Here is a 27806-nt window from a genome sequence, read left to right as displayed (position 1 = left end):
CTGTGAATTTGGCACTTATAGATTACTCTTATTTATTTGTGTTGCTAGCAAAAACAATGACTGTTAATAATCCAGACAGAAATGATCAAACTCGATCAAATAATTAGACATCCATAATCATGTCTAAAAAAAACAATGAGACAAGAAGGTCCTTGAATTCTGAGTCTCTGGCGTCTTTTTTTCTTTTTATTCATTTGGTAAACACGAATTAATCAAGACTGCACCAAAAAACAGATGCTTTCACATAAGGTGTCCTTCAGTTTTTCTGTTATTCCTCAATGTCACTTAAGTCAAAGTGTGCAGGGAAAATGTTTTTTTTTTAAAGTCCTGATTCTAAGAATAGAAATCAGTCTTTTGTGATGTGACAGAAAAGGCCTCCAGGGATCGTGTAAGTGGAGAATGTATTGGCGTCAGACCGCATAGGATGAGCCACAAATAGGGTTAGACCCAGAATATATTACACTGTAGAGAAGACATTTAAAGTATCCTGCCTTAGACGTAAATTGCCATTTGACTTTGAACAGATATTCGTCATAAAGCTCCAAAATGAGAATACACAGCAAGAAGCTGTCCTATTATCTGCTTCACAACCTTTTTTTAAATCTAATAACGGCTTATTTTATCCAATTCGTGAACCACACTGTGTGCAAAATACTCTTTTTTAACATTTACTACACTTGTGCTCTTTACCCTATGAAGAAATCGCATGATCTTGTACAGTTTTGAACCATCACATTGTTTAAATCCCTTTTTTTGCATTTCAGGAAGGTAAATGTATACATTTTAGTTTATTAACTACTACTAACATGATTACTTTAACAGCAAATTGAATGAATCTAGTGTGCAGAGAAGCTGCAAACGTAGCGGCTACTATGTTAAAAAGGCAACTTACTTGATACAAAAAGGCAAATATCTTAATTTGAATTAAAAGAAATGGCTCCTGATTGTCTGCAATTAGCTGCTATTCATTTGTTCCCCGCGATCAATTCTGCAACCAAGCGATATTGATTTTGAAATGATTAGCAAAAGTAAATCAGAGGAAATGACTCACCACCATGCATGAACCTGAAGGAAGGGAAAACCAACCCTTCAGCCATTGGAAATATCTGAATTTCATATCAGCTCTTCTCCGTATAAATTAATATCAAGTCCATCAAATCCCCGGGCAGTCACAGTTCGGTATTTGACGGACCATGGATGGCCAACATTTGAGGTCCGCATCAGTCGTAGATGCCCTTCACGCGCTTGTTCTCGGGGTCAAATGGCGATCGGAGATGGGCCTTGGCCTTGTACGTCACGCCCATCCTCTCCAGGGTGAAGTCGCCATTTTTGATGAAATCGGCGCTCACCTGAAGGAGAAGATGATGTCAGCTTTGAAGTGAAAACGGACATCCACAGAGTAAAAAAAACAGCCCAAATGAGCTAACTAAGGAATGAATACACTTTAAAGCAAAACATTACAACTGTAACATTTAAAAAGATTGACATCCACTATGGTTAATTCTAAAACCTGACAACCAGTTTGTCCCAGTATGGAAATATTCTTTTTACATTATTGGGTTAAAATGACATATATTTTCTTCATATTTATTTCTAAATCATGTTTTCAGTGCCCTGTTAAAACAAACTATATAAATACGTATGAAATTAGTGCAGTTTTCAAGGCTTTATATGGATATTTAGATTTCATCTTTAAAAGAATTTACTCTTTTAATATTGTAATGGAATTATCACGATTATACACAATATTTTGTCTCACACACACACACACACACACACACACACACACACACACTAAAAACCTGTTTTTGAGACTCAAGTTGAATATGTGGAAAATTTAACCCAATAAATTTGGCCTGCATTAATATTGAATTGTGTCTCGAAATGACCAGTCTTGTCAAAATACTCAGAATACAGATGTAATTGTGATTGCATCAATGTTTTGTGTTGCTTTAAAAAAAATACCCAACACGTACAGATGAAAAGCCTTTTGATCGTACTTCAAACGTACTCGTGAAAATGACTACTCTTGTCATTTTCCACTTTGCGTCTGGAATAAGTGGTCGTCGAAAGCAATAATTACCACTCCTCCTTCGGGATTGCGAATGTATCCGTAACCAATTGTCTTGTCGATATAGAAGCCGTAGTCAGAGCGCCGCAGGTGACCGACGGGGGCGCCGTTACGGAAGATTGCCTCCAGGCCAAACATGGGTACTTTCCTGCATTGCAAAAAACATAAACACATGAACACACTAAAAAAAGGCCTGCAGTCATTTTCCCGGTTGGTCTGAATGAGTTGTCAATGGAAATGTTTCAAAAATAACTCATTTAAAATGTGACTGCGAAGATATGGCGGTTATTTCCTTCATTTTCTATTCATACGAGCTTGACTGACTCGTCGATGGTGAAAGAGACGATGCGTCTCCTGAGGCCGTCCTCCTTCTGCTTCTCCAGTCGATGCCGACCCTGGAAGGGGATGGCGCTCTTCAGCTTGCAGGTAAAGGCTAGCCCCGCCTCCAGTGGCGTGTCATCCGGGCGAAGGTCGGCATGCCAGTGGCGGTACCCTGAAAAAGTGGTATGAGTTCTTAGGAAATAAGGGACTTGACAAAATGTCCAATATATCGTCCATAGTTCCATCAAATAATTCTTAATTTTCTGGACCATAAGTCACGCTTTTTTTCATCGTTTGGTAAGATGCACTTTATATACCGTAATTTCATGACTATAAGGCGCACTTAAGTCTTAAATTTTCTCCAAAATAGATAGGGCGGAAAGAATGAGGACTTTGATGGATTTGTGGGTGATGATGATGTGAGTATACATTGTAAAATGGCTAAATAAAGTACAACTAAACTCAGTTTTGCTTCCCTGCCTTTTTAAAAATGTGTTTTTAGCGTGTGTCCATATGTTTAAGCTGGTGTATGTTTTGCCATGCCTGGCTGCGTCTTTAAAAACGGTGCGTCCTTTGTGTGTGTCAAATACAGAAATAGCACTCATTACTGAAACTGCGGCTTAAAATGCGATGCGATGCGCCATATAGTCGTGATAATACGGTACATGTATATATGTTTTCTGGAAAAACATTTTCCTATTCAGTCCGATGTTCTCCATTTTACAACCCATACTTTAACATTATTTTTTTCTCAATTTATGATAAAATAAGCAAATGGCCCTCCAAAAATCTGACTTATACTGCAGTGCGACTCAAATATTTTCCCCGGCTAGTGCAACTTATAGTCCGAAAAATTCTTTATTCTGAGACTGGGCCAGAAATATGTGACAAGATGACACATGCTGAAAATATTTTCCAATGCAATGTTCTTAATGAAAATGGTAAATTATACACAAAGAAAAAAATGCTCCTAAAATATGTTTTAAGCATTTCCTAGAATAAATATTTGATCCCTCCCAACAGACTCCAGCTGTAAAAATTACCTTTCTCTATACTGAGCGAGTCGATGGCCCTGTAGCCTGAATTGATGATACCGTGCTTGGCGCCGGCGGCCATGACGGCGTTGTAGACGGGAATGCAGGACTCTTTGGGAATATGCAGCTCCCAGCCCAGCTCCCCGACAAAGGATAGACGCATTGCTCGCACCTGAAAAGAAGAAAGACGAGAGTCTAAGAGTCTTCCAGAAGATGTGGAACAAAACGCAGACTCCACATTGACTTGCTTTTCCGTAGCGACGAACCAAACCAAACAAAAAAAGCCAAGCATAATGAATAATAAATACCTACACAAAAGGCGATAAACCTGTCTGAGAGAGGCAATTGAAATTATTAGTCCAAAGGTTCCTTAAGGAGATGTTTAAAAGCTACGTATGTCAATAGAAGAGAAGGTATGGAATAGGACATTTAGTCTTCAAGGAGGAATACATATTTTATTAGAATAAAAATGGAGCCTTAGAAAACTGGCGGTTCATACTTTGCGTTCACGGTTCTCATTTTACAATCTCCCAAAAAATGACTTTAACTTTGTCCAATGTATTTGCAAAGTCCATATGAAAGATTTCCAATTGATTCCAAAACGGCACAACAATAATAAATCGAAGAACAAATGGTACATGCATCGCCCCCAGCACGTTTCCACCTCCATTTGTTTCAGACTATGATGGACTAAACAGATGATCAATACTGGTTGTTCTTTTCCCAGAATATTAAATTATGCTCTTATCTAGAACATGATTTAAGTGTACATTTGACCCCAAAAGCCACTTGAATGATGGAGCACAGTCAACGGCTTTGCATTAGGTTTTGAGTTTGGTTTATTGAATATGGAACTGCACATATTAATGAACATATATGTAAATACCGTATTTTCACGACTATAAGGCGCACCACATTATAAGGCGCACCCTCAATGAATGACACATTTTATTTTTTTTCCATATATAAAACACACTGGATTATAAGGCGCCCTGTCTATTTTGGAGAAAATTTAAGACTTTGAAGTGCGCCTTATAGTCGTGAAAACACGGTATGTAAGCTAATTTCCATCTTTAATCCCTTGTGTAGGTTGAAGGTGAACGATGACACAGATACAAGTAGCGCAGTTTTTGACCGCGTTGTGATCGTAATGTTGTTAATCTAATAGCCAGGCTTTATTATCATTGGCCAAGAGGTTCAGAGACGGGAGTTAATTGCTATTGAGTTGCAGGTATGAAGAGAGAAGGTGCTTTGGCTAATTTTGCATTCTTTTTGAAGGGAACTACACAGTCACCTCTAGAGCCGGCCCTTGTTGATGTATTGGAATTTTTTGGTACAAAATCTTGCGATGGAGGAGGAGCTATGTGATAGAAGATTTTATAAACTAAAGTGGCATCTGCATATTTAATAGTATTGTTCTAGTTCACACATTTTGAAGGGAACTACACAGTCACCTCTAGAGCCAGCCATTGTTGAGGTCTTGGATTTTTTTGGTACAAAATCTTGCAGTGGAGGAGGAGCTATGTTTTGGAAGATTTTATAAACTAAAGTGGGATCTGCATATTTAAACAGAAACGAAATCTCTGCGAAAACCGAGCATCTTGAATCAGATTGCGTTCATCCTTAGGGGTTCCATGGCATCGTGATGCTTTGATAAGGAAGGCAAAGCACAGATGAAGGGCGAAGAGTGAACGTGAAGGAGCCAGCCAATGAGCAAGAGGAGCATGAAGTCCGGCTAGAAATATCTCCGACGGTTTCCCCAGTGGGCGCGGTGACAGTTGGGCCATCTGGCCAGCCCAGACTCACCCTGAGCGTCCATATGTACATGTTGCCTTGCACCTTCGCAAACCTGCCGACTCCCAGCGTACGTGAATACACGCAAACGCATCTCGAGCGGATTTAGAATCTGGCCGACACGCCGGGTTCCTCAAGAGAATTCGTGGCGTGTGGTGAGAGAGAATGAACTGAGCGCAGAGGGCAGAGAATCTTCTGTTTAAGCGGCGGCGGCGGCGCAGCCATTAAAATGTCACCCGGACAAGACCAGTAAGCAGCGGTGACTTGATGCACAAGCAACACACTGGCGTACCCGCGTAATCGCGGCGAGAAAAGAGGCCGTCCGCAGTCACTTAGGCTTTGAATAATTCAGGCGACAGCAAGTAAGACAGTGGGCTGAATGGGGCATGTGTTGCTCGCCGCGTGAGTTGGAACAACGCGTTCGCTCGGGCCAACGATTGTGTTGGTTCAGCTCAAATAGAATAAAAAAAATAGAAAAAAATGAAGAGTAACATTGACAAAATTTCAACTTCGATCAACTCCATCGACCTTTTGGAAATCATATAGCAGTTTGGAACTATTACTGTTTTAATTAATTAATTCATTCATTTGGGGTCGGGGGGTGCTGGACCCTATCCAAGCTAACTACGGAGACCTGAATCGGTGGCGAGCCAATTGCAGGGCACCAGGAGACAAATGTAATCAAATCATAGCTAAGGGCAATTTTGAATGCATGTTTTTGGGATGTGGGAGAAAACCGGAGTACCCAGAGAAAACCCATGCAAACTCCACAGAATGAGGACCCACCTGGCATCGACCCCAGAACTCCAAGGTTGACGCCCATTACAGATTTCTTCTCCCAAATTAAAATCCATGTCACTCAGATCTAGTTTCTTTGAAAGCACTTACCGTATTTTCTGGACTATAAATTACACTTTTTTTCCATAAATTGACTGGCCTGCGACTAATATTCAAGTGTGACTTTTTTTTTTTTTTTTTTTTTTTTAACCACCAAAATCCTGTAATGCCATTGTATCCTCTATTTTATAATTTTTACTTTAAAGTATGTTTGTTCTTGGTTTCTTATCAAATAAAAAAAAATGGACACATACTCCAGTTTCCTCATCCCTGCAATTTATAGTCCTAAAAAAATACGGTAATTGACGTCTTCTAATTAAAATCGAGCCTTTATTCTCACCTGATGTCCGGCCGCGTTGACGACTTTGTGCGTGGAGAAAGGGAACGCTTCATTGCTGAGGTCCGTGTCCAAAACCTCTTGTAGAACCTCTCGACTACACCAGAAGACCATAAAAGGAATCATTACTAAAAGAAAACATCAAATATTAGAATACAATAATTCTTTATCAGCTGTATTATTCATTTGTCCATTCCTCTTCTCTCAACGGGGGTGCTGGAGCGTTATTGTCCGTTTTAGGTTCCCCTTGAGCCAGCGAGGAATCTCACATAATTTTTCCAGCAAAGTACTTAGTTAAAGAGGACTGAGATTAAAGGAATTGACACGGAATATTGAGACGATATAAAATATGACAATCATCTCTTCATGGACATCTACCCCCCTCCCCCACCTTGAAAATCTTTTAAGACATAATACACCAAGTCTGGTGTGATAAGACTTGAAGGAAAAAAAGAGCTCATCTCTTGGATGGACTCTAAAAAGGTTCTCCTACGATAACCTCTCCCACAAACACACACACAGACGCACTAAATCGATATTACGTAAAAATGAGTCAGCAGGAAAAAGACTATGTTAAGCTTTGCTTCTTGTACGTACGTACACTTTAAAAGGGGCAGCGAAGGAACACAATACGCTACTGAAGAGTCTCTTTTAAAGGGAAGACTATAAAAAATAAATCAAAGAAGCAGCAAGCAAGCCACGAGTGAGGTTTTATTCTATTTGAAGTCGTGAATGCAAGAGTTATTGTAGTACGATTTGGCAAAAGACGACAGCGTTTATCCTAGCGTCCCAACTTCTGTCTTCCCCGAAGCGTTACTTTGTTCACTGAACTCCAGAACACACAATCAAGAGCAATTATCTATAAATAAATCTGTGAAAAGGTTGCGTGTGCTTCTTCGGGAGCTTTCGCAACCGCTAATTTCCCCCAGACACGCCAATTATCTGTAACTTTTTCAGCATCCAACGCCAGGACCCACGATGACACACTTTGCTTCGTAGGATTAATCGTAAAATGGCAAAACTGTTGAGCTTATTTAAAATAATAAATGGCATTGCTGCTGAGGGTTATTATTGTTAGAGGTTTTAGCTTATCGTATGCATGCAGAAACGAGAATATTTGAGAAAGAAATTGAGGGAATTATCTCGCAAACATATTTACAGAGGCGGGGACACCCTGAAGCGATGGGCGACCAATCAAAAGGCACAATGAGACAAACAACCAATCATACTCATACCTAGGGAGAATTTAGAGCAGGGGTGTCAGACTCGGGTTGGTTCGCGGACCGCTTTAACGTCAACTTGATTTCACGTGGGCCGGACCATTTTAGATATATTTAGATTTTTTTTATATAAATGAATTAAAAGAACTGGATTAACATCCCTGAATATTTAGTTTTAAAACAATGTTTATTTTAGCTTTTTTATATATTTTTAGATTTTACAAAATGATTTTTGAACTAAAAACACGGAAAAAAATGATTAAAAAATGACAATGATTGATTTAAAAGGGGGAAAATCAGGAAATTTAATATACATCTATACTCTTAAATTTAATTTAATCCTAAAACAGAAAGTCAGCACTCATGATTTACTTTCCCGGGCCACACAAAATGATGCGGCGGGCCAGATTTGGCCCCCAGGCCGCCACTTTGACACGTGATTTAGAGTATCCAATCAGCCTAGCATGCCTGTTTTTGGAACGTGGAAGGAAACCAGAGTACCCGGAGAAAACCCACGCAAGCCCAGGGAGAACATACAAACTCCACACAGGTGGACCAACCTGTATTTGAACCCAGGACCCCAGAGCTGCGAGCCCAACGCGCTAACCACTCAATCCACCGCCCGGATTTTTATTAAACATTATTATCAGCACTTATAATTGCAATAAAAAAAACAAGCACAATAATTGAGAAAACTTAAAATTCTTATCCTTCTAGACTTAAAAGATACCTTAATTAGTGCACGGAATAGGGTCAGACCGGCCATCCCCTCTCAATAATACCCATTAATAATTGACATTCTATTAGTTGTGTGAATCTCTAATAAAAATACAACACATGTACACACACACAAACAGCAAAACATATATTTAAGACAGCTCATTTATCAAAAGGTTGGGAAAATTCTAATTATGAGGCCAAAAAAATGGAGATATTTGTACTTGGAAGGCAAGACTAAAGAGTATAAATATGAAAATAATATAAAAGGATGATTACGATCGGTCTATTTGTGCCCCCATCCCTTACCTTTTAGGCCCCTGGATGCTAATCATGCCCATGTCCTCCGATTGGTCGGTCAGCTGGCAGCGGAAGCCTTGATCCTGAAGAACTGTTCGAATGTGATTCCAGTTGTGCTCGGCAACACCCCCCCCGATGGCCAGGTAGTATGCATCACCTGAAATAAAAACAATCCCTTGCTAAAAATACATTTTTCCAGCAGAAATGTCTGTCACTCCTGAAAAGAAATTAGACGCAGGTGCGACAACATAAAACCTGTAATTTAACTGTCTTGCCAATTTTCCAAAGGTGGGCGACGATTGACGTGCGTGACAGCTGACGGACAAATAAAACAATCCTGACGTTGATGGAAAATTATGGGAAAAGATGACAGAAACGAGAAAAGAAACAGATGAGATTTCTTTTTTTTATCGGCACACGAAATTGACGCGGTGACTCACCGTCGGACTCGGGCGCCAGCGGCAGGTTGGCAGCTCCGGGCTCAAGTCTGCTAACCGTCAGGTCGGCTTCCGTCCCCCCGCTCTTATTTAACATGCAGGTGTACACAGTCGAACCTAAAAGAAATAAACTACAATAAACAGGATTCATCCCAGGTTGAAATCCACATGTTGGGGATTATGCACAAATGTCATACCTATCAATTGATGGTTTTCCGGTATTTTATCCTATTTTTGATCATTTCAAATTGTGTATGCCTTATAAAAACTTTTTACAGGTTGTTTTTAAAAGTACATTTTTTGTAAAACCTATTTCGTTTTACCCATTCGGGCTCTGATCCGGGTCGTCTGGGTCACTGGTAGCAGACGAAAATGGCATCGTTGACTGCTAATATTGTCATGCTTTAAGCATAATATGCGCACAGGTCCGCCTTTTCACTAAAATAAATATAGCGCGTCAGCAAGCAATGTACCCAGACAGTCAAGCTATCAGCGTCATAAAGTGACATCTACAGAATCTTGAATTTAGCGCATACTGATTGGGCACCCCATCCACTTTGGAGAAAATTTTGGACTTTTAATTGCGCCCTATGTGAGTAAATATATTTTTTTAATCGCTTAATAAGGGGAATTGTAATCATTAATTAGGGGAGCAATTGTCCGAGGTTGCCAGGTATGAAATCAGCTAATTCGCCCATTCCACCCCCCAAAATATTCCAGTATAGTATTTTTTTCCCAGTTTTTTGGATGTGTTTTCAAATATGAAAGCAGCTCAACGTATCTTTCATTTTTTGACAGTCAACACGCATACGGTGATTTCTTATTCGTGTTTGACAACCGTGTGTGTGCGATTCCCGGGCTGCAGTGCTTGTCAGATTGTCAAAAAATGTACCCGCCTAACACGTTGTAAATCCCTTTTGTTCCAAAGCTGCCACGGCTGAAATTCCCGTTCAAACGGAAATGTCAGACGGGCGCGTCAGTGGCCCAAATAGTCAGCGTGGGACCGCCGGCGCCGTCGCGTCACATGACATCCACGTTTAATTTCAAGCGACGTGAAATGATAACGTGCCCATCACGGAGTTGGCCAAAGGACATGTTAAACCGGACCGTCCTTCAGCCATCACGCACTGCGGGAAATGATTGACGGGAAACATGCGCATGAATGCTTAAAGTTAGCTTTGATGGATACGTTTTAAAATAGCATTTTTTAAATTGAATTCAATGCCTTTATTGTCGTTATACAAGTTTAATGAGATTTAAAGCTTCACTATAAAGTGCACCCATAAATAAGTAGTCATAAAAAGATTGATGCACATTCCAAATGAAGTGACTAAAGTTTAACGATTTTGTTTTCTTAAACGAAGAATGCATGAAGAAGTGAGTAATAATAATGAGCCATTTTAAGGGTCGAGTGCTCATTATAGCGAAAGGGGGGCCGGTAAGAAACTGGGCCATAATGACGAGGAAAAAAAATCCCGTCATGATCACTGTGTGTTTATTTTTTTTACTTGAGTCAGATTTTTTTAAAAGAAAAAGAACAACAAAACATAAATGATTCGCAGATTTCGCTTTTTCGGTCTAAGTAAACAATAGCCTGAGTTTTATATTTGAGGTCAACTTATGTAAGAATGAATACGTATTATAATACAGTGAATGATCCAAACCCAAAGTAAAAAGCTTATTAAAACTCTCCTACTAATGGGATTAAAGCAACTCAAATTATAAAGTTGGCTAAGAAATGGGAAAGGAGCTTAAATAAATTGGGGTAGATGGAACTGGATGAAAAGGAAACCGCTCCAAAAATGGCCCAAACTTATACGAAATACAAACATTTTTAGTCACCCAAATTAAATTTGGAATATATCTCCCCAATTCAGTACAAGGATCCACTCCATTTTCTTGATTTCACTTGCTAATTGCATCTACAAGTGTCCCTTTATAAGAAGTATTTTCAGTTGAAAATGTATAAAAATACGTGACCGGACGTTTGGTCGCCGGACTTTTGGTCGCCAGACGTTTAATCGCCGGACGTTTGGTCGCCGGACGTTTGGTCGCCCGGACCCAAACAACTGGTGACCAAACGTCCGGGGACCAAACGTCCGGCGACCAAACGTCCGGCGACCAAACGTCCGGCGACCAAACGTCCGGCGACCAAACGTCCGGCGACCAAACGTCCGGCGACCAAACGTCCGGCGACCAAACGTCCGGCGACCAAACGTCCGGCGACCAAACGTCCGGCGACCAAACGTCCGGCGACCAAAAGTCCGGTCACGTATTTTTATACATTTTCAACTGAGCTTTTCTTTAGCCTAATAATTAATAGGACATTAAGTATGACTAAATTAATAACTCGCACTTTGTATTTAGGGAATTCGAGCAACAATTTTTAATAGTAATTATCAATAACCTTCCAGGCGACCAAACATCCGAGTACCATAAAAATACATGGCATCAACTGACCAAATCCAAATTGCTGTCACCAAAACACAATTTATGAATCAACCGTCCAGCTAAATTCAGACTTTACACTAAACATCCCTCCAGGTTTGTTCCTTCCATAACATCGAGAGTGCGTGTCTTTTTCTGCTTCTAACAAGTAGTAATTCTAATTTAATTTCACTGAAATTAATGCACCACTTTACAGCTCTGTCCCTTTTGGCCGTGGGGAAGGTACGTACCGTACCGACTTGCCAAAAAATGAGAAATCCTACACAAAGCTTGGATCAAACCATTGGCTGCCATCCCAGTCTTCTATTTCGCCGTCAGCCCAGAGGAACTCGACCTCGCTCAGTCAAAGTGATAAAGCAAAAATGCTTCGTTTCACAACTCTACGCGCTCCAAACGTATAATTGGAGGCGATACCTACGTCATCGCCTCGTCTCATTCGACAAACTGTCAATCATCTGACTGCATATCCCACTTATTTTTATTTATTTTCGCTTTCACGACAGTCACACTGACCTGGCTTCTTGTTGACATCGGCGGTAAACAGCCAATCGGCAGCCTTCTTGGCGTCTGGCCCGGTGAGATAGAATTTTCCAAAGTAGGACATGTCAAACACGGCAACACCGTGCCGGCATGACAGGCATTCGCTTTTTATCTGCGAAAAAAAGGGAACGGAAAGGGAGTAGGCGGGAATTAAAAGCAAATGGTTCACCTGGACAGGTGGCGTCGTGACGTCATGACGTCGTGGCGTCATGGCGTCACAACGTCATGCGGGCAGTTGGCGCTTACCACGTCGTGATGGGGCGGGAAGTCGAAGGTGTATTCTTTGCCAAGGAGCTGGTTGTATTTGTAGTCCTGATTCCGGCAGGTGTCATAGGCGCCGTAGTAGTCGTAGTCTTTAACCTTTAACCGCAAATAATAAACGCGGGTGAAAATTCGTTCATGAGTTCATGATCTGTAACGTCAAGAAATAGACAAGCTATCAGTAGCTAGTGACAATTTAGAGCAAGGGTGTCAGATTCGGGTTGGTTCGTGAGCCGCTTTAACGTCAACTTGATTTCACGTGGGCCGGACCATTTTAGATATAATATTTAGATTTTATTTATAAATCGATTAGAAGAAATGGATTAAAAGCCTTGAATATTCAGTTTTTTATAGATCTAAAACAATGTTTATTTTAGCTTTTTTAAATATATTTTTAGACTTTACAAAATGATTTTTGAACTAAAAACACAGAAAAAATGGATTAAAAAATGACAATGATTGATTTAAAAGGGGGAAAATCAGGAAATTTAATATACATCTATTCTATTCATTTTAATTTGATCCTAAAACAGAAAGTCGCCACTCATGATTTACTTTCCCGGGCCACACAAAATGATGCAGCGGGCCAGATTTGGCCCCCGGGCCGCCACTTTGAAACATGTGATTTAGAGTGTTCAACTAGCCTGTCGTGCATGTTTTTGGGGTTGAGGGAGGAACCGGGAGTACCCAGAGAAAACCCACACAAGCCTGGGGAGAACATGCAAACTCCGAACAGGAATGTCCCAACCTGGGATTGAACATTTTATCTAAAATATCTATACACGAGGCCTCACTTGTGGTTAAAATGTATGCAACATGTGTTTTTGTTTTTAAATTTAGATTGTAAATAGTGGTTTGTCCTATTCAATGTGAAATACTTTTTAAATCATGTACGTCATTAAAAATTGGGCTTGGTAGCGGTGGTATGTACTGTTAACCCACTCCTCCCAGTTAAAGTGGATTGGACGTCTGGTGGTGTCATAGGGAGCAATTAAGTTCACTTTTTGGGCCCACGGGAAATCTAGGTGGCCCACATGAGATCTAGCAAAGTGAGTTGGACAGCTCCGTGTCAGAGTGTGAGTTCTCACGGGAGCTTGTCCATCCTTGGTGAACCAGCCTGGTCTCTCCCAGCCATGTCGCTCCTGGAATACGCAGCCTCGTTCTGTCAGCACCTCCAAACCAAAGAAAGCAGTCGGATGTCAACTCTCCAAAGGAAAGGTGCTTAGTTTGGACGCTCAATTCGGAATTCACCACAGTAACGTTTTCAGGAACAGTCAATGCTGCTTTATGTCACAAATAGTACTACTTTATCTTAATTTCTGAAAAATGTTGAGACCAGAGGACTTGGCATGAAAAGTCTTGACGTTATGATTACGTATTTGAATTAAAAAATATATTTGTTCATGAAAAGTTAGAACACAAGTCAATGCTCAATGTAAACATTTCAATGTTGTCGTCTATACTGCCTCAGGTCAAAGTAAAGAAAGTCGTTTGCCAGAGGTTTTGTGCAATTATTTGTTTTTTTTCCATTAAGAAAATAAGAAGCTTTATGTTTAACGAGCCAATAAGAATTTCCAGTCATTCAACCAGTCAAACAATAGTATTTTTTTTCAGCAGAAAATATCAACATGGAGTGTAACGTGTTCTCCATATGCCTAGATTTGGTCAAAAAGCTTGCTCACTGCAAAATGAAAACTTCCCAATACTATACTAAAACTCCTTGCCCGTCTCATTGTAAAAAAATGCTTTACAACTGTACCAAGCTGCTAAAAAAATATCGATGCGCCACAAAATCCACATATGCATATGATATAAAAATTGGAATAAAAAACAGCATCTGTCCCATAAATAGGAAGCACATAAACGAGACCTTTTGCCCCAATTGCCGGATTTCATCCTGCTAAAGATCACATAAAAAGCGAAAAAAATATATGTATGTCTGCGGATTCCTGAAACGACGTCACGCTTTGGAACGAGCTTCTTCTCGCCATCCTCTTCCTCGTTGGAACCGACAGTCGCCCACAGTTGCTAGTGTAGCTATGGCGCTCTAGTCGTCTCCTGCCAAACCTTCCCACACTTTTGCTATATTTACCTTCTGTTCTGCCCAGCAAACGTGTGAGCGGCCCCACTTTGTGGCCTCCTTTGCCTCTTAAAAAACGCTCCGTCTAATTAAACGTAAAGTGACAAGGCAACACCTCCGAGTCTCGCTCTCTCTCTCTCATACGACTTGATTAGAAAATAATAGATTTTTATTTTTCCCTCTGTGTACCACAATGCTCTCGGAGTGGAGGAAGGCAGTTGCTAGGTGATGGTCCTTTCTAAGTGATTTGCATTGGCCTTAAACGGGCTTGGAGGTGAGCCTCTCAAAAGCCGCGTATCGCGGGAAAGTTGCAAAATTGCCTCTTGGCGGAGAAAACTAGCGCCGTAATTTGGGATTGAGAAATATGTTACCAAAAGACCAGTAAAGCATGGGCGGCCAATCAAAATGCACAATGAGACAAACAACCAATCATACTCATAGCAAGGGACAATTTAGAGCCAGGGTGTCAGACTCGGGTTGGTTCGCGGGCCGCTTTAACGTCAACTTGATTTCACGTGACCATTTTAGATATAATATTTAGATTTTTTTAAATAAATGGGTTAAAAGAACTGGATTAAAAGCCATGAATATTCAGTTTTTTTAATAGACCTAAAACAATGTTTATTTTAGCTTTTTTAAAATATATTTTTAGATTTTACAAAATGATTTTTGAACTAAAAACAGAAAAAATGGATTAAAAAATGACAGTTATTGATTTAAAAGGGGGAAAATCAGGAAATTTAATATACATCTATACTCTTCATTTTAATTTAATCCTAAAACAGAAAGTCGGCACTCATGATTTACTTTCCCGGGCCTCACAAAATGATGCGGCGGGCCAGATTTGGCCCCCGGGCCCCCACTTTAACACGTGATTTAGAGTATCCGATCAGCCTACTATGCCTGTTTTTGTAATGTGGGAGCAATCCGGAGTCCCTGAATAAAACCCACGCAAGACCGGGGAGAACATACAAACTCCACACAGGGGGACCGACCTGGATTTGAACCCAGGACCCCGCACTAACCACTCAATACACCGGGCCGCCAGACACAGTAATCTGTGCTGATTATTTTTTATTCATAATTATTAATGATATTTTATAATTATTTATTGATGACCTATTTGTCTATTTGTAGTTGTTATTTGTGCACTATGCGGTGAAAGCTTTAAATCTCATAATACTTGTGTAATGACAATAAAAGCATTCAATTCAATTAATATGGCATCAACACGGGTAATAGTGGGCATAAAATACTGTAAATTAAAGCATTGTATGTTAATTTCCTAAAGTGAAAAAGATTGGCGTGGCATTAATTAGCTTCCAACGACTCTATTTAAGGAACTTCCATGTAAATGTCGACATTTACAGTCAGCGATAATCACGTTGATTTTGATTTAAACAGTTATATCATACACAGACTATCATTAATGAGTATTCACTACCTCAATGCTAATTTAAAGTATAACAAGATTAGCAGTCTCAACTCAGTTTCAGCCAAGGTAAAAAAAATACTCAAATTTGACCTGATTTAAGAGTATTATTATCATAAACTCTCTCTGAATACATAAATAAATTGTTTTAATAAAGACCAAATCGGAATTACGGGTGGTTTGATTTTTCGTACAAAAATGGCTATTTTTTTAAGCCCTCGATCAACAAGTCCAAAAAAAACCATTCCCTACTTTTACGCTGAAGTACAACATAGTCCGAGAAACCAGCCGACGTTTACAAATGTTCCTTTCAATGCGATTTGTTGAGCAGGAAATGTGGGAGCTGTTTGCCCAAGGACGGAGCCTGTCATACGGCTTTGCAGTTCAATAAAGTCAGCAACGGGGAACCAAGACAAAGTGGCCCATTAATGTTTTAAATACAGCGGCAAGGCTCCATTAGGATTTTGCGTCGAGCGTAAGGAGAGGTGGAAAGACGTGCGACTGGAGATAAGTGCGTCATTTATAGTCGCCGTGGACGGGATGGCGTTAATAAATGGAGCCGCCAGAGAAGAGTGACACGGCTAACTGCTTTGCGTCCTCAGCCTCAATTGTTTTTTTGACCGCATAAAACGGGCGGAGGGAGCGATGGAGGAAAAATTGGAACTCAAATCAGATGACAAAAAGAAGTCCAAGTATCCGAATTAATTATCGATGGACAGAGTGCATTTGTTTGTTTGTTTTATACTTTTCATTCATTTTCCATTGCACTTATCCTCATAAGGGTCGCCGCTTTACCTGATGGAAGGGATCCTTCCTCATGTTTCTGCTCGCCAGCGGTTCGTCGAACGGGAAGACCACCGAGTAATTCTTTGCGTACGATTCGTGGCTGCGTTCTCGGATCCAGCGTTGGTTGTCTGTCAGCGAGTTATGGAAACGCCTGAAATGGAAAGAGCATCTCAAACGGCTGTCGCTCGTCAAAAGTCACCGTCATTGACAACACTTGCTTTTTTTCCATTTTCCGACTTGCAGTATTTGCGCCTCATAGTGCGCCTTATATATGGATCAATATTGGTTAATCATCATATGAAATTCCCTTGAGGACAGCTCCTTCTCATTGATATATAACACAATACTACTACTACTACTACTACCTAGTACCACCACCCAATTAATTAAGGTTAATTTCAGTGAGGGCGTGCCTTAGTGCGGAAAATATGGTAATATTTGTACAAATTTTTAGAGCTGTATGTATGTCACCTCTCTTTTTTTTAATTGTAATTTTTACTTACTATTTTGTTTTGATAATGGCATTATAATTGTTGTACCTTTAACTTGAAGTTCATGTTAGCAAGGCTCACTGCGACCATTAAGTATTAACAATAAAATAGTCGCTCATTTAAACAAAGACAAAATACATTCGTATTTTATCCTGTTTTAAGAGTTATTTTGCTACTTTCTGTGTTTGTTTCAATTCACTGGCCTGAAAGAAAAGGAATTTCATCCACCCAAAATTTCATTTTAACCAGCAATACTGTACTTTCATAGTATATTTGTTCTCCTGGATAGAGGATAAATTCATCCATTTACTCATTACCCCTCTGGCTGCAAAAATTACTCATTTGCATCTGTGTTCTCAAGTTTTGTTTTGTTTAGTTTTGCATGTACCTGATGTCGTAGCCGTACATGTCTTTCTCGGGGCGGCCGTGGATAATCCAGTGAGCAAGCTCCCGGCCACAGCCACCTCCCAGCATCATGCCTGGCACACATGCAAGTAAACCAATCATGTACGAAAAATGATTCATGCATACACAGGTTCATCCGTTATCGTGATCACAAGCAAATCATGAAACAATCATGCATGGCTTTAGTATGCCACTCAAAATGAGACTAAACAGACAAAAAAAAAACACTGAGCTACCATTGAAATTTGAGTTACTATATAATTACCATTTTTTAAATACATACATACCATTTTACGGTCTAAGTTTCAAAAGAATCCCCATACTTAATATATTTTTAACCTAAAATAAACCGTGCAGGATTTCAAAAGTAAGCTGACCCTGAAACGCAAACTTCCAAATCATTACCGTCAGCCATCTTCATTCCAAAACAGCATCCTTAATTAGCTTTTTCCTCAAAGCCACCCCCCCTTGCCGAGGTTCCCTTAGCAATTTGCATACACGCGCGTGTACGTGCGCTGCCACACAACTCGAACGGCCTTGCATCCTTCTTTTATCCCTCCGTCAGCCCCCCCGCCTCACAAACCCGCGGCGGCCGTCACTCCGACCCAGCCGGAGGTGAACGTGGATGGATGGGAAACGGAGAGCGAGGAAGAGGGTGATAGACTTCTCCCAAGACGCTGGGACCAGCAGTCGAGCGAGGTGGCGCTGATAAATGTCGCCACGGATAAGCGCCCTGAACGCATCTGCATTCACGCTCCGCTTGCACAATTCCCGCATTACGCCCATTGCATCCTGCTCTATTAACGTTAGCTCGCCATACGCAAACCACGGCATCCTGCAGTTTCTCTATCTGTTCCTCCACCAACTCCCAGAAAGTGTCTTTATACGACAATAGGCCAAAAACTTCAATTCAATTCAATTCAAAATCAATAGAACCTATTTCTGGTATTTTGAACAAAAGAAAACCCAATCACAAATCTGTGGAAAAATCCCCTATAGTAAAATTTCCATTTATTCGAGCCCTTCCAATGCTTTTTTGTCGCAACCATTTTGAATGACCTAAACAAAAAAAAAAACAATCTCGTTTAACGTAACTTAATTCTAAATGCATTAGTAACAGAAAGCAGAGCGTAGGTCTCGATTTAACCTCACACCTCCATTTGCCGTACCCTGAATATCATCCGTTCAAGAGCGCCGCGGCACTCAGCGTAATTACGCTCGGGCGGCTTTCAGTTTTAAAAGCTTCGCCGTGTCCTGCCTCAACGGGAAGGCGCTCATTATTACCCTCGTGAAAAGCAATTACACGGCCGTAATCGTCACAATATACGGACACGCATCAGAGTTCCGAGCCATAGCGTCGTGACACGGCGCAGGTAATTCAACGTTGCCCGGCAACATCTACAATTAGCCAAAGTAAGCACTTGACGCCAGCGAAGAACTTTAGCCCCGTGGTTTCTCCCTTATCCAAACACTGAGCCAAGTAAGCCGCTGTGTGACGTGAATGTGTTTTGCGCGATAAGAGATGAGACGGCAGAAGGGGGGGACGGGGTGGGGAGGGGGGTTTTAAACATTTCATAACCATTCCAGTCCTCTATTTGATAAAATTACGGATCTGATTTCCTCATTTTTTGAGTCACGTCCACCAAAAAAGGCATTCTCTCTAGTATTAATTTAGCTTTGTTACAAAACATAATAATTATGAATATATAATGAGCTATTCTATCACTTACCTGCACTGTTGAAGCCACACCCCAAGAAAAATCCTCGGACCTCTGGAGCTTCTCCCATTAGCGGCTTATGGTCTGCTGTGAAAGATTCTGAAGACAAAAACACCCTCTTAATGTCCCCAAAAAAATGAATGTATCAAACATATTATAAGAAAACAAAACTGAGAGGTAAAACATTCCAAATAGTCTTTCATTGGTGATTAATATTGCGCAGTATTGTCACAAAGTTTCATCAGTCATTGAGTTTAAAATTGCTGCCAAAAATACTGTTGTGCTTAAATAGAGCCAAACGACATTAGAATCCATTTGTTACTACATTTTACGATATTTTTCATTTTTCCAATTCTATTTCTTTGCTATCAAGAATGAATGAATGTCCGGGATGAAACCCTTTCAAAAGTATATTTGTATATACAAATTATGTTTGCAAGAAAAAAATAATTTTATGTGTGTGTGTACCTGGTCCACAGACAGTGGATTTAATACCAGTCTGCTCCAGAACAGGAACTCTGTTGATGGCCCCCTCAATATGTTGCATAAATACATCCCAGTCCAAGTCAAACAGGCTGAAGGCAAATTTATCGGACACCTGCAAACAAACAATCATGTACAAACTGAAAATTCCCTTATAAAAACCCATGCAGAAATGCCTCTTACTGCAAGATGAAGCTCTGAAACTCACTTCAACCAGTAGTTTATCACCTCCAAAATGGCGTCAAATGAGTTCTGATTTTAAGTGAAATTTCCCGAATACGGGATGAATAGAGTTATCTAATCTAAAGTTTAAATATGCAAAGGGAGCTAACAATACTTGGATGTCACCGAGGAGTTTGGCGTTATTACACGGCACTCAAGTGAAGATTGCTTTTGTCCCTCCGCATTCCCAAGACATCAATCCTTCTTACTCCAAACCATTCCCCCCCCTCGAGCTCACTCTGTTTTCAACTAATTCTCGTCTCCGATTTCTCCTCCAAAGCGATCAGAGGGCGAGCAAGGAGAAAAGATCGAGAAGGGACTTCATCAGAAATGAATCATGTCTGCGCACAGCCAGGCTCAGAAAAACAAAAAAACAAAGTCAATGAATGAGGAATGAATGAGGCCCGAGAAAGTAAATGATGAGTGCCGACTTTCTGTTTTAGGATCAAATTAAAATGGAGTATAGATGTATATTAAATTTCCTGATTTTCCCCCTTTTAAATCAATACTTGTCATTTTTTAATCCATTTTTTCTGTTTTTAGTTCAAAAATCATTTTGTAAAATGTAAAAATATAAAAAAAGCTAAAATAAACATTGTTTTAAATCTATAAAAAACTGAATATTCAGGCCCTTTAATGCAGTTCATTTAATCCATTTATTAAAAACAAATCTAAATATTATATCTAAAATGGTCCGGCCCACATGAAATCAAGTTGACGTTAAAGCGGCCCAACCCGAGTCTGACACCCTTGCGCTAGGTGGCATTCTTAATTAATATAATACTTGTAACAACCTAGAGAATAACTGAAAGTGTTAACCTTTAGGTAGGACTGCAAAGTTATTCATGAATGACTTGCATTTTTCAGAAAAGAGTACGCACTGCAAGTGAATTTCAGTAGGTCTTCAAAATCTAACTTAATGAGGAAACCCTGACTTATGTAAACTGTTGCTACGCCACAGTATATTTTATCAGAGCTCCAAAAATGCAAAGCTCATCAAGCTTTAAATCTCATTATACTTGTATAATGACAATAAAAGCATTCAATTCAATTCCAAGGTGATGGGTTCAAGTTCCACTATGAACATCTACTGAAGGACAGTTTACCTCATCCCAGAAGACAGGATTCTGTTCGTAACCCCCCACGGAGAGGGCGTCCCCTTGGAGACGCAGGTACACTGATGCATCATGGTCCCTCACATTCGGCATATTCTGCACAGATGACATAAATACATCCCGACTCGTTACGTGGATAAAAAAACGATGACTACGCCTATCCCGCGATTGGCCGGCAACCAACTCAGGGTACCCACAGTTGGCTGGGATAGGCTCCAGCACCCTCGCGTCGTTATGGCAACATCAAGAGGTGAAATGTGGGCACAAAGAATCAATAGCACGCTAGACACTCGCTGTTAAAGTCCGCGAAAAACGCTGCATGAATCATTTCCCTTGAGACGTGAACATCATTTACAACGAATAATACAATCGGGAATAAAACGTGCTGTGAGTCAAACTATAAAGTCAAGGGGAAAACATTTACTATGCCAGTGATAAATAATGAATGTAAAGGGGCAAATAATTCAACTGGTTGAGTCACCCCGTGTGGCCATGAACCAAATACAGCCGTTTATTGTGACTTTCTACATTTGGGAGTAGCGTGTCGTGTCGCCGTGATGCTGCTCGAATTCCTTCAAGCGACATAAGCGAATATTCCAAAATGAAAAATGGTTCACAAGCGGATGAGCACTGTTAAACATATGCGTACTCACTATTTGGATGCGCATGATGCCTGAGTTAAGTTGTGCCATGTCTTACAATTGGGATATTTACACAAAAAAGACACACTGAGCCATCTGTGGTCTTTTCATGTTGGAGAAATCTATGGTCACAGTGTCCTCTGGTGGTATCATTAATTTTCACAAGGCTCAACGTCAGCAAATTGTGTAATTGTGTACATTTTTTTTTTCATGATTTCTGGGTACTTCTTTGATTAAGGATGCAGTTTAAATGAAGGTTAAATATTACTTTCGTGTAGGTTATAGTAGATTTCTACATTTTAGTTAGTTTGTGTTCTGTTCCATGACTTTGCTCCTTTTTCAGCTGTGCTTTGGTGTAGATCACTGGTGTCAAAGTGGTGGCCCGGGGGCCAAATCTGGCCCACCACATTATTTTGTGTGGCCCGGGAAAGTAAATCATGAGTGCCGACTTTCTGTAATAGGATCAAATTAAAATGGAGTATAGATGTATATTAAATTTCCTGATTTCCCCCTTTTAAATCAATAATTGTCATTTTTTAATCAATTTTTTTGTTTTTAGTTCAAAAATCATTTTGTAAAATCTAAAAATATATTTAAAAAGCTAAAATAAACATTGTTTTAGATCTATAAAAAACTGAATATTCAGGGCTTTTAATCCAGTTCTTTTAATCCATTTATAAGAAAAAAAATCTAAATATTATATCTAAAATGGTCCGGCCCACGTGAAATCAAGTTGACGTTAAAGCGGCCCGCGAACCAACCCGAGTCTGACACCCTTAGTCTAGATTAATTTGCATTTCTTGTACAGTGTCTTGGCTGATTTAAAAAGTGATTTGAAATAACCAGAAGATGACGCTTATGATTATAGAGAAAAATGGCGTATTGACAGAGGTAAAAAATTGTCCATGATTGACAAAGAACTGACCTGAATTCCTTGGATCCTCTCCGTTACCACGTAGGCGTGGTGCATGGCAACGAGGGGCACTTTCACGCCAGCCATTTGCCCCAGTTTTGTAGCCCACACTCCTTTTCCGGAAGCATTAAAAAAAAACTATGTTATTGGCAATGTCACCTTCAATTCTAAAAAAAAAACAGGTTTCCTATGCGTCAAATCGGAATTTTCCGGTACCAAGTCAAGGGATTGCTTGCTTTAGGCTTCAACAGAAATCAAAAGAAATACAACCACAAAATGTAGACCTGCACAATTCACCACACACGGCGTCTCAATGGTGCCGTGGGGGGTCTCCACTGCCTTGACCCTCTTCACCCCAAAATCATCTGCTTGCACTTTGATCCCGGTCACCGGGCAGTTTTCAATCACCTGGTTCAGAAAGGTACAGTTAGAAAAAAATAAATCCCAGATGACTCACTACAACCCCCTTTTGTGCTGTAAACAACACAATAGCACACGTGTAAAAGTGGCGGCCCGGGGGCCAAATCTGGTCCGCTGCATCATTTTATGCGGCCCGGGAAAGTAAATCATGAGTGCCGACTTTCTGTTTTAAGATCAAATTAAAATGAAGAGTATAGATGTATATTACATTTCATGATTTTCCCCCTTTAAATCAATAATTGTAAAAAAAAAATCAATTTTTCTGTGTTTTTAGTTCAAAAATCATTTTGTAAAATCTAAAAATATATTTTAAAAAACTAAAATAAACATAGTTTTAGATATAGAAAAAAACTGAATATTCAGGGCTTTTAATCCAGTTCTTTTAATCCATTGATTAAAAAAAATCTAAATATTATATCTAAAATGGTGCGGCCCACATGAAATCAAGTTGACGTTAAAGCGGCCCGCAAACCAACCCGAGTCTGACACCCCAGTGTACTATCATTATATATAAAAACCAAAAATGGCAATCAAAATTCATTCAGGAACAAAAAGTACATTTAGTTTGTATTGGGAATTTTTTCTAAATATTCGCAGAATACACTATTTTTAGATTGAATTATTTTCTGTCTTGTTAAGCAAGTCCACTATTCCAAGACGAGTGTATTTTATGAATTATTACAATGACTTAAGAACAATTTCAAATGAAGTTAGGTGTGTTGATTTAAAAAAAAAAAAAAATTAAACATTTTATTAGTAAGTAAATGTTACCATGGCTCCCCTTGCAGAAGCAGCTCTACTCAGGGTAGTGCAGGTGCCCGCGGGGTCCATGGTGCCATCTTTGGGCACGTAAAGTGTCCCGTAAAGGTCGTCCACGTTCATGAGAGGGTACAGGTCTTTGGTCTCAGCAGGTGACAGCACGTAGGACTCGATACCGTAAACTTTACCCAGCTAGACCAAAAAGAGGCAATATTGTTTCATGGCTTATCATTTGCACATTCAAAGAGGACCTTTGCCAAAATGTCATTAAATATATGCTAGAAGAGCCACAATAGAAATGATTCTATAGTTAATGTAGCATTCAAAGAAAAATCGAACTATTTGGAATATTTAAAAAAAAAAAAAAAAGCTTGTGTGTGTAGTTGAATCTCTGTTTTCTGACTTCTCACCGACATGAGGCGCTTGTATTCGTCCAGCCGCTGCTTGTTGGAGGCGATGAAGAGTCCTCCGTTCTGGATCCAGCCCGTGTGGAGGCCCGTTTCTTCCTCCAGGTCTTTGCTGATCACGTTGCGCGTGTGGGCCAGGAGCTCCACCTCCACATCACTTGGGCGGAGCTGCCACAGGAGGCCTGCAAGATGCAGCACACGCGTCAGCGGACGAAACATATGACTAATGACTAATGAAATGACTAATGTGCAACTGTAACAAATGACTTTGTATTATGAACGCTATTTTAGTTACATTCTAACTGTGAAGTTCTTAATATTTGTAGTTTCAGTTTCTATCCATTTTTGATCTAACTTGTCCTCATTTAGGTTGCAGAAGAACTGGAACATGAATGAGTTGGATTCCTTATGTTGGATTTCTTACCTTCTATAGAAAATATCATTTGGATATACAGTGTATCATTAGTCACACCCACCTTGGAAATTTTCTGACATTCACCATATGTCTACTTTATTTTTTACTTTTTTTGGGCCATTTATTTATTGACTATTTATTTATTATGATTATTTATCTGTTCATTTGTTTGTTATTGATATTTGTGCACTTCCTTGTGACTACTTTTTATTGATTATTTATTGTTAATATTTATTGATTAATAATTGGATAATAATAATAAGTATTATTATTACATTCACCATATGTCTACTTTATTTTTTACTTTTTTGGGGCCCTTTATTTATTGACTATTTATTTATTATGATTATTTATTGATTATTTATCTGTTCATTTGTTTGTTATTATTTGTGCACTTCCTTGTGACTACTTTTTTATTGTTATTATGTATTGATTATATATTTGTCTGTTTGTTGTTGTCATTTGTGCACTTTGTAGTGAAACTTTAAATCAATGTTGAAAACTTATTTTTTTACCTGCTGTGTGCCAGGTGGTTCCAGCCGTCAGTCGATCCCTCTCCAGCAGAACCACATTTGTCATACCCATTTTAGCCAAGTGGTAGAGGGTCTGACAACCCAGACTGCCACCCCCGATCACCACCACATCTGCTGACCTAAACCAGGATGTCAAAGGACAAAACATTGTCATAAAATGACACCGATCGTCTCCTCATGTTTTTAATAATGCCTGGAAAAACGATTTGAACACTAAAGAGTTTTTATCTTAAATCGGGGTGTGATAAACTATTCCACAAACACAGAATAGTGGGCAAACTATTCCACAAACGGGGGTTGGGGCTTTGGTTCCAACCTCTAAAAGAGGAAACCTTTCTACAACTCTGGAATGTCGCAAGTGCAATCAGTGGATTGTCGTCAGGTGCTTCTTGTTTTCTGCAGAAATCTCATTGGTCAAAGGATCAATTGAACAAAAAAAAATACCCCCACCCTTGAGGACCACCAAAACCTGGATTTTGTAAATCTTGGGACATCACAACAAGCCAAACACGACTTAAGTTGTCAAAGGATTTTTATTTATTTATTATTATTATTATTATTATTTTTTAAACAAAAATAAATCTGGTATGTCATGTTTCTTCCTCAAAAGTACTGTTGAATATTATAGTGATTGGTCACCCATCCCCTGAATGTCTAAAACTCATCATACTACCTGGGTAAAGGTTTAGTAGGCCCAGATGTGGAGGTTTCATCCTGTTTGAGTGTCTTCTCGTAGGGAACGTTCTTCTCTTTGGTGGGCTCCGAGCTGTAGGTCCGACAACCAGCGGAGACGGGGAGGCGTGCTCTCCCTACCAATCGCTGAAACGCACCCGCCAGGAAAGCCATGGGCCCCTATGGAGAGAGTCAACAAATCCTTTAGCTTCTTCAAAATGAATATTTAAGCCGTCGTCTCTACACGACGGCAACAATCATTCACATTTTCCATGCCTGTAAAAAATACGGTTTTGCTTGGTGACGAGACAATTAAAACTGGACCAGGGTGAACGGGTTTCAACTTGTCTAAAACTCTATAAACCAGGATCCAGAGAACAAGATTTTCACTCTCTTGGCCAAGTTATGTGAATCAATACTGGATATAAGAACACTGGCGAATTTTACTTTTTGGGGCATATTGGGATAATTAATATACATTAAAAGTCCCAAATGTGTTATGATTCGCCACTCTGCTGATCTCACTTGGACTACTTATTTATTAATTATTTATTTATTTGTCTGTTTGTTGTTATTTGTGCACTATGTGGCTTCAAATCTCATTATTCTTGTATAATGACAATAAAAGCCTTCCATTCATTTCAACTCAAAATACTCCCATACGGACGCACAAAAACACGGGGTTTGAATACACAGATGGGGGATGGTTAACGAGACAATCACAGACACCTGGGTCACACAAGGGAGGCAAGCCAAAAAAGTCAAATCGGGTTAGACTCATACAAACACGCGGACAGAACACACAAAGAAACACATTAACAAACACATGGCAAATGAACACAAAGTAAACAAGCATGCATTTGAAAGGAATCTAAAAAATGGCTTAATAACGTTTAGACAAAGTGAATTTAGCAGCAAAATAAAATGTAAAGCCACATTCATGGATAGTCCTACACATTTTTAACACATCATATAATATTAACCTCCTGCATGTCAATCAAACCCCAGCCTCTTGTCATCTTCCTCCAATCCTAAAGTGCTTAGCAGTCAATCATAAATATCAATAATTAAATACATTTTTGACCTTATTTAATCGTAAAAAAATAAATAAATAAATAAAAAGTAGTCCATAAAGTCTCTTGGCAAATGCCCATAGATTACTGGGAGAGACCGCTGCAAAAAGTTACAAAAAAAAATACAAAATACATGATTATTTCTGCATTCACCACCCTAAATACCCCAAATAAATGCTCTTAATGCACGTCATTCAATTTAGAATCTGACATAACTTGTTTCACAATTTAACTCAGGTTAAATTTAGCAACATACAGTTTGTCTCCCGGTCAAAGATCTACATATCCATTTTCATACTTACTGTCTTTAGCATCATCTTGTGGCGTTTCAGGAAACAAACACACAATAAATTAATACAATAATAAACAAACAATGTTAGCGTCCTCGAATGAGATATTGCAAAAATATGGACCATTTGAATAGAGATTTATAAGGATTTCACGTTTCATATTAGAAGACGCATATAAAAAAATGTAATATAACCTAGTTGTAATCACACAATCGGGCCGAGCAGGTTTAAACTCTGATTTAAGCATGATCATAGGAATCATCTGCAAAATAAAGTTCCTGGTCAAACGCTCGAAAGCATGCATGATTAATGATTATATAGAAAAGTACTGGAGTTTGTAACTCGTGGAAAGCCGAGTGTAGAAACCCACGCAAAAACCAGCACGGGGAGGCTTTAAATTGCAAACAATCATGGAAGCACGCACTCACCAATATGTTAGATGAAGTTATCAGGTGAGGAGACGATTGGAAGTTGTTCAAGTGCGTCCTGGTGACAGATGTTAGTCGGCAATTGAGCTGACGCCGAAAGAAGAATGTGTACACAACGTGGAGCTGACAGCGCTTTGGCCACGCCCTCTTCCTGTCCAACAATCCACGGGATTTCACATTTAAATCCCGTTTATAGAGATGATTTT

General features: G+C 39.6%; 1 protein-coding gene across 1 annotated transcript; it reads right to left on the bottom strand.

Moving 5' to 3' along the window:
* Positions 1-152: 152 nt before the first annotated feature.
* Positions 153-27745, bottom strand: sardh (sarcosine dehydrogenase). Its single transcript, XM_077622110.1, has 22 exons — positions 27601-27745; positions 25811-25989; positions 25120-25256; positions 24193-24371; positions 23795-23974; positions 22888-23011; positions 22616-22716; positions 21041-21145; positions 19698-19827; positions 19242-19328; positions 17495-17585; positions 16625-16766; positions 13406-13489; positions 12303-12416; positions 12030-12168; positions 9072-9185; positions 8641-8788; positions 6398-6491; positions 3436-3598; positions 2396-2564; positions 2084-2219; positions 153-1349 (listed from the first exon to the last, which is right to left on the bottom strand). The coding sequence occupies exons 2-22, from the start codon at positions 25981-25983 to the stop codon at positions 1221-1223; spliced, it is 2739 nt and encodes a 912-aa protein (XP_077478236.1). The 5' UTR covers positions 25984-25989; positions 27601-27745; the 3' UTR covers positions 153-1220.
* Between the last annotated feature and the right edge of the window lie 61 nt (positions 27746-27806).

This window comes from Stigmatopora argus, chromosome 16, assembly GCF_051989625.1.
Source record: "Stigmatopora argus isolate UIUO_Sarg chromosome 16, RoL_Sarg_1.0, whole genome shotgun sequence".
NCBI classification, from domain to species: Eukaryota; Metazoa; Chordata; class Actinopteri; order Syngnathiformes; family Syngnathidae; genus Stigmatopora; species Stigmatopora argus.
The sequence above is the reverse complement of the archived record's forward strand: the minus strand, read 5'-3'. Positions and strand labels throughout refer to the sequence as shown.